This window comes from Aptenodytes forsteri, unplaced genomic scaffold, assembly GCF_000699145.1.
Source record: "Aptenodytes forsteri isolate BGI_AS27 unplaced genomic scaffold, ASM69914v1 Scaffold56, whole genome shotgun sequence".
NCBI classification, from domain to species: Eukaryota; Metazoa; Chordata; class Aves; order Sphenisciformes; family Spheniscidae; genus Aptenodytes; species Aptenodytes forsteri.
Window position 1 is genome coordinate 6,485,537 of NW_008796213.1, and position 8,367 is coordinate 6,493,903.

At 38.8% G+C, this 8,367-nt stretch overlaps 1 protein-coding gene across 2 annotated transcripts in view; it reads right to left on the minus strand.

The window, feature by feature from the left end:
- The window catches only part of GLT8D2 (glycosyltransferase 8 domain containing 2), an 18,504-nt gene extending 10,840 nt beyond the window's left edge, over positions 1 to 7,664 (minus strand). Inside the window, exons 1-4 of one of the 2 annotated variants that reach the window (XM_019474412.1) lie at positions 7,648 to 7,664; positions 4,575 to 4,619; positions 2,795 to 2,890; positions 1,495 to 1,663 (exon numbers count right to left, since the gene is read on the minus strand). In XM_019474412.1, the coding sequence (XP_019329957.1) occupies positions 1,495 to 1,663; positions 2,795 to 2,890; positions 4,575 to 4,593 (284 nt within the window). In that variant the 5' untranslated portion in view covers positions 4,594 to 4,619; positions 7,648 to 7,664. Of the gene's footprint in view, positions 1 to 1,494; positions 1,664 to 2,794; positions 2,891 to 4,574; positions 4,620 to 6,570; positions 6,939 to 7,647 lie in introns of those variants that run through there. The other variant, XM_009288383.1, reaches the window with a different exon arrangement.
- Positions 7,665 to 8,367: the final 703 nt, after the last annotated feature.

Here is an 8,367-nt window from a genome sequence, read left to right on the forward strand (position 1 = left end):
TGGGCATCGGTCGGCAGGTGGTGAGCAATTGTACTGTGCATCACTTGCTTTGTGTATTATTACTATTATCATATTATTATTATCATAGTATTATTATTATCATTTTATCTCAATTATTAAACTGTTTTTATCTCAACCCACGAGTTTTTCTCACTTGTGCTCTTCCAATTCTCTCCCCCATCCCACCGGGTGGGGGGAGTGAGCGAGTGGCTGTGTGGTGCTCAGTTGCTGACTGAGGTTAAACCACGACACCTATCTACTGTGCTTTCAAAGCAGAGGTTAGTTTTCTCCCTTTTACAGTTTTACGTCCTTCAAGATGACTGCCACGTCACATCCTAACTATATTTTCTTTAGACTAAATTTTTTCATTATTTTGTCAGATTTCTTGACACCATTGCTTTTCTCCTCTGACCTCTCTTCTAAATCCTTCCTGAAGGCATCTAAAACTGAACACCACACTTTTTCTGATGCATTAATAATGTCTGCAAGATCAGAAAAAGTTTCCTCATAGCTCCTGTGGTCATATATGTCAACATGTATATCCACTATGATGCATGCCTTTTTTTTTTTTTTTTAAATCAGTGTGGTCAGTTATCAGTCATAATTCTGTAGTTTTCCGAATGAGTGATACTGAACTCCTGCTTCACCCTGAGCCAATACAATCAGCTATTCCCACCTATATTACGTTGTCATTACCTCTACTGAATTTCATCACATTTTACAGTTCATTTTTCCAATTCATCACGATTAGTTTGTTTTCAGCTCTTGTCCTCAATGTATCTGCTGTCTCTTTTCCAGCTTCATGCCAACTGCAGATTCATAAAGAACGTTCTCCACTCTATTATCTACGTTACTGATGAACTGGTTGGGAAAAACTCCCTGTGGAACCCCACTTATTGCATGTTTTCATTTTGACTCAAATTATGGCTACACAGGCTACAGAAGTGCAGTAGCCAGAGGTGAGAACTGCTAAGAAATCTGCTTTAATTTTGATTCACACCTTCCCCCTCTTTTAGACAATGTTTGCAAATTTTAACACCCAAACATGCTTTCATTACAAGCTTCTTTGGGCCTCTATTTATAACCTTTAATACACCCTCTTAGCTGCAATTAGCTTTAAACAGCAAGTTTTCCTACTCTGAAGCTTAAGACATGGCACCACAGGTAAGTACAGTGCCACAAAGTGACAAGTAAGCATGCATATACTTACCTTACTACAAACTCTTCTGCAGCTGATCTACAAAAGGCAGAGAGGCATACGTATGGGCATGGTCTGGCTATTTCACACCCCTTTACACCAGTCAGTGCCTTGCGTAGGGCAAAATGGTCCTTTTTCCTACACATAGAGAATCCTGGGGATTGCTACCAATAGCGCTACTTAAATAAAAGGGAGAAACATTTCCCTGAAAAGTCCTCCAAAGTCTATGCCCGTGCTAAGGAGAACAATCACCTGGTCCTAACTACAGCATGAAACAAAATAAGGCTGGTATATACCGAATATGCGGGATGGTCGTCTTCAGCCCAACTATGTAGAACAAAACATTAGCCTCTGTGTTGCTGTAGATGCTACTGATTGCTGCTATAGCTGCACCCATTCTGCCCGCAGCAGCGCAGATTACGACTGGGATTTCTTCTTCCATTTCCTCAGGACTCTCCAAATCAACTACAAGAAACAAAACTATGCATTATAATAGAAAATTAAGAATCTTTTTGTATCAGATCTGGGTCATAGGAATGAGTATGTACTTCCATAAGCAGTGGAATCATATCACAATCACCCCATTTCCTTACCACATCCTATACACATCCGCATCTGGCAAGGCACACAGCATGAGCTGTCACTAATCCAGAACTACATGCAGGATGACTGGACTGTTGGATGCCTCTAAACAGAATATATAACAGAGTTCTCGGCATCTTCTACTCAGCAGGGGCACAATTCAGCCTGTTCTCCATGTAGCTGCTTATTCACATGAAACCTGAAGAAGTTTGAATACCTTTGAGACTTCTACTGCTCAGTTATATTTAGTACAAATTGAACAATAGGTTCCAAAATTATCAAAGGAAAGAGGTAAGTCAAAGAGATGGTGTAATTGCATGAGCTTCACTTCTTTGGGAAGCGGGCTGGAAAGGAATAGTGCAAAATTTTGTACCAGCAGGAAGGTACTAATGATAAAACGAAAAAAATCTAAACAATACCGAATCAGTTCACATTACTGCTAAGGAAGACTTTTATCCCTAGCACTGATTAACTTACAGAACTTATATGGATATATTTATACTGGTTAAAACATAACCATTAAACACATAACAGCCCCAACAAAAATATACTGAAAAAAAATGGTTTATACCAAGACAGAGTTTGTTTATCTTGGGAACAGCGCATAAGCTATTAGTATAAACATTTAATACCAGCCCAACCATATCAACCCTAGCAGGTTTCCGTCACTATAAAAATTCCAGAAAAAACTTCTGCTGTAAATTTCGTCAAGATTTGATGATCTATCCGAAATGAATAGGTAGGCCAAGAACATTCCCAAAGGGGCAAGTTGTGATCAAAGTTTGTTATCACTTGATAATTCCAATACTGTTCAGCACAAATAAGGATATACTCCAGCTTCCATCTACATCAGTGACATCTGGATAAAAATTTGGATCAGAATGACGAATCTTAGTTATTACCACATCTACTGCAGGGCAAACAGGATTCAGTAAGACAAAAAGCACCGTTCAAATGAAGAGATAAGGAATATAAAACAAGAACATAAATGAAACAGAAGTAGAAGTCATTTACCTGTTTCATTCTTTAATGCGGATGGCACTTGGTGAACTTTGTTATACAGAATGGCGCACACAGTTAAGACAAGAAGTAACAGTAAGATCTGGTTAACTGAAACAAAAGGGAGAATTTGTTAACAATCAGTATAATAGCTAATTTCCAAGTACCTTTTTTTAAAAAAATCCAATTTGCAACCAGTACATATCATAACCTGTATTTGCTGTGTTTATCAAATTCTCCTTTCTCTTGTTATTTGATCAAGCTAAAAATTTTATGTTAAAAACATAATAGTATCTCTCCCCCATTACAACAATTTCCAACTATCTGATTTTCATGGATAATTTGCTCACTAAATCATTAAGCTCCCAATACGTATGGGTTATCCATACTAGGAAATTCACGTTTCTAAATTTTACCAGTAACCTGGAACTTTCTTTTCTTGGCTAGTTTGTTGTCTGTTTATCATCACAGGACTTCATGAGTTAATTATTTTTACCTAGCCCTTTCCTTCTCCCACGCTTCGCTGATAAAACTTCAAACGCAGGAGAAATTTTTTTTCGATTTCAATGTTCAGATCTTCAAGGTGTATTTGAGCAAAACTCTAAAAATACTAGAAAAACAAAGCCAGCATGCTACTGAAACAAGAAATGTTCCAAAATATTTGAAAATGCATAAACATTTTGACACAGTTACTTTAATTCGTAAAATCAAAACAAAGCATGCAACAGCAAAGACCTTACTGTGTATTCTGATTTGCAGTTCCTACCAGACCGTCTTGTACAAGTTTAAGTTATTCAACATAAACCAACCATGAGCAGGTACCAGGTCAGTTCACTAAGTACAACAGGGAAGGAATCACAGAATCAATCATAGAATAGTTTGGGTTGATCCGTTGTCACAGTCACTGTTGATGATGGCAATGTGAGTTCTTTGTATCGGACTACTTTGTTACTTTTGCACCACCATAAAAGGTATTTAAGGTGTACAAAAGAGCAAAGGGAATGAAGTTTTGAACTATTTCAAACAGAAGGGCCAAGAGTACAACAGGGAAGGAATCATAGAATCAATCATAGAATAGTTTGGGTTGATCCGTTGTCACAGTCACTGTTGATGATGGCAATGTGAGTTCTTTGTATCGGACTACTTTGTTACTTTTGCACCACCATAAAAGGTATTTAAGGTGTACAAAAGAGCAAAGGGAATGAAGTTTTGAACTATTTCAAACAGAAGGGCCAACTGGCCAGAACTGGGCATGAGAATAAATTGAAATTGGTGAACATACATCACCGAACCTGCACTAACTTAAACCAGCTGAGTGTAAGTTACAAAAGTCAAACCCATTGACTTCAGAGAAATTTTGGGTGCATAACTGAAAGCACACACCGGTCCATTTTCAGTCACTGACCCTGACAGCTGAAGAGAACCCCAAATTTCTTGGGACCACACCTCAATTGTGAGTATGAACAGCATTAATGTGCAGAGTTCTGTAAAAAAGCCAGGTTCAGTGCTCTAGGCACAACGCACATGAAACCAGCAGCTACACGCACTCTTAGTGGGAAATTCCAGACCCCCCAGTCTCATGATAACCAGCAGTGAGTAATTGCACTGAGTAATTTTAAATTAATGGGATTTATGGCCGTACTTATCTTAGTTAACAAGAAAGTTAAGCATAATTTACCAAAACTAGAACTATAAATTCGCATGCAACTGTGACAACAGTTGCACGAGAAATTGCATTTGACATTTCTGTCCTCTTTTAAAAAGATATATTCCAAATGTTTTTAATCTCTCTTACTTTTCTTTAAAAGAGCCATGTGTCCTGTTGGATGAGAACTGTGATCTGTGGTAAAATAAAAATAAATAAATAATTTAAAAGAAAGAGAGAGAGAAAAATCATTAATACCAGCAGTGAATAATAGTTATTTATTTCAAGGACAAGGTTTTGTATCACCAAATTTTACTGTTGACCTGGTAAAAGTAAAACTGAACTCCATCTTTGTAAACAACTTTTTTTGAACAAATAACTAATATTCTGGGCTAGAACTATTACATATTTTAATTTAAGCTACTAATAGGTTGAAAAGAACAGCATTTTAATAAATTCTATCCAATCACCTACATTGGTAATACCTAAGATTTTTTAACACATTTTAAAGTAATGTCTAAAGAAGTATTAAAACACCCACTGATGCAATTTGTAAATACATTTACATTTATCTCTGATTTCACCTAAAACATAGTAACAATCACAAATACTAATCTCTTGCTGGAGTATGTTCTCAAACATATGAGAATCTCATACTGGAGCAGTGTCTTTCAGACTCTCAGAAAATTTCAGAGCAATACTGAAAATATTTTCTAACAGCAGTATCCTTCCACTAACAGTAAGGGGGGAGTTTGTGCAATGTGTTTTGTATTTAAGCACACTATTTGTGATGCTGAAGAAAATGAGGTAGCCTTCCCTAAAATTGTACTTCTAAACCAGACCCAAGAGTGGCCATGACTTTATGCCTGAGAGGACAGAACATAATCCCTAAAATACAGGATTATGGGAAATACAACATTCACTTGAATTCTGGACCCAAAACTACTGTTTATGGAAAAAAAAAAAAACAACCAAAAAAACCAACAGTAAAAAACAGCACCAGAAGTTGAGGCGGGGGAATGCAACTATGTGATCTAACCTTTATGCTATGGTAGCTGTATATAGGACAGAAACCAATTTTTCCTGTTTCCATACATACAGATATGGACACATACAGATATGGACACATTACAGCATAGATACGGATATATGATGGTTTCTTCACACACATAAAAATGAAGTTTATTCCAAATCCTCGAGAACGCAGACGGAACAGCAAGAATTCTTGAAACCTGAGTCACAAAACTGACCGCCTCTCACTGGTTAATGCTCAAGTTCAGGCGACATCCTAAATTAGTCTCTACTTCAACTAACAAGTTAAATGACAATAAAAATATTAAAAAAGCTATGATGTGGCTTTGTTTACAAACCACTTATATTTGCATGTATTTAGGTCCCAACAGATGACTAAATCATAGTGACAGAGGAGTATTTCTGGAAGTCCTTTTGCATCTGCAGTACTTATCTACATTCCAGCAGCCCACTCTCTTCATGTGGCATTAATTTACACAGAGAGGAAATCAAGCTTATCGGTCAAAAAAAACTCACCACTGAGAAAGCCCTTCTCTCACGCATTACACACAAGTATTGTCTTCTTATCCATTAAAAAAGTTTGCTTGTTTAGATAAGCAGAGAGACAGCAGAACTCCCTACACTCTTGGAGTAACTTTCTAATCCCACTTTAGCTAGTAGCAATCTTCCACTGACTTCCATAGAGCTGACTACTATCTTTTAATTAAGATTTGTAGTGAAAGTCACAAACAATACTGATGATCACTGCAAGATGAAAGTTGGATAGCCACAGCCTCACGATAACTTCAGAAATTATTAAATCAACATAAACTGAACCACGTTTTAAACTCTAAAATCCAAACTCAGACAGACTCATACGAGTTCTAAAACTACAGCATTCCTAAGCCTCAGAAACTCAGATTGATTACCCCCTGATTTTTAAGGAAAGAGAGGAGTATTTGTTCTCCTGCAAATATTTACTCAGTTTTTCCTGACTGTAGACATTAGTTCCTGGAACCTGGCAGTCCCTAACTCAGTTGCCAAATCCTGTAACAAAATGAGGGGCTGCAGAAGGGAAAGCTCAGAAACAGTGACATTACTGCTCAGATATTTCCTGCTTAATTAGTCTTTTTACCTCTTCAAAGCAGCACAGTATTCGGGACTCCTCTCTCCTGAAGAGCTGTAGAGCTATTTACTCGGATCCTAGATAGCCCACAGCTGTAAGCACTCTTGCCAAAGCTTCCTTGACCATCATCCTCCTTTGAAGTCCCCCACGCAAGGGCCTTACAGGGCACAGTAACAGTTTTAAGATTCAATTCCTTTTTCAAACTCTTCAAAGTTTACTTTGGAGTTGTGCTGGTTTTCTTTTCTTTCTCTGCTGCTGAGGAATAGCACAGAGTCCAGACGCTGCACTGGAGGAATGAGAGCCCATAAACCACTTCCAGATGTGCAGAACGATGATGCAGCCCCAGATCTGGCAAACTTGCCTCAGAGCTTCTGCTAGCAGATTGCAAACAAGTCCCGTAAGACAAAAAGTCTTAAGGGGGTGGGGGAAAGAGAAGGAAACAAACCCTTCCAGAAGCTACTTCAACAGTCTAGTTGCAGGTTAGGTTTCTAGTCATTATTTACAGTAAATGTGAACAGATAACTAGTGTGCAAGAGCCAAACAACAACATGCCAAAGTCAAACTGAAAGCCAAAGTTTTTCCAATGTCTGTTTGCAGAGTTCTTGCGAGTCAAAAGCTAATGGAAACTTGCAAAATTCAACTCTGAATCGTCTCATTTCCGAATCTTTGAGCAGTTAAGAGAATCTGAATCCACAGGTTTGGTTTAGATTCAAAGGGCCCTTAGATCAAGGTAACCAGCACACGTCGATACCCTGCCTCCTAAGCTCTCCTGGAATGCTTTTGCAGTTTTATTTCTACACCACTTATTTTATTCAAGTTCTTTCCCTCCCTTCTAGGAGCCTCCCTTCTATGTGATAAAACACTGTTTTGCCGCAAAACTTTCATGAGTACTGAAAGGAATAATAATCTTCAATTCTAAACTGTTTTTCATATTTTTAGCATGAGGCAGTGCAAAACTCACGAGGAGTATTCGGTCAAGGTTTTAAAAATCTTAAGTGTTTCAAATGAAGACTGTTGTTCCATTTGCAGGAACTGAAAATGTCGGGTTTCAATTGTATGTCTCAAACATGCCAAAACTGTTATTACCTGTGTCTGATTTTGTACAGAAATCCATCTTTTGCAGAGCTGCATGAAGGAAAAATAAAGAAAGAGCTATACAGACATCTACTTCATGAAGATGGCCACAACTACTACTACTTTTTCTGTACTATGGTATTTTTTTAAGCTGTATTAAGCACATGTCCATCAATATCCACCCGTGGTTTTTTCATCTCCCATTTCTATGTGCATCCTGAACAGATCTAAGCAGCACACAGCTGTATGAGCCAGCAGCGTTGGGACCATCTGCTTCACCTGGCAGCAACCCCTGGATTACTGGCAACTCAGTAGCGCCGTCTCTGGATTTCCCTCAGTCTCAGGTGTTTATATTCTCACTTAACACCCCCCTCACACAGGAAAGAGAGCAGCTTCTGTCCTGCAGAATGAGGTCTTTGGGTTTACTCAGATCATCTGCTGTTAAGTGTAGAACTGAAACGTTGGTTTCTAATCTCGACCTGCAGTGTTTGAACAGCAACTCATTTCTTTCTCAAGATGCGTACCTCGCAAGCAGCATACCTTGCCTACCACTAGCAAGTTAAAAAAAAAAAAAAACCTGCTACGAATTTCCGAGGTTTTGAACGCAGAGCTGGGTGCCCCAAGCTAAATAGCACACACCACATCCGTGGTGACCCGAGCACCCCAGCAGCCCGGGGCGGCAGGCGGGCGCCCCCCCCCCCCCGGGGGCGGGGCGGGGCGGGGGGGGGCGCC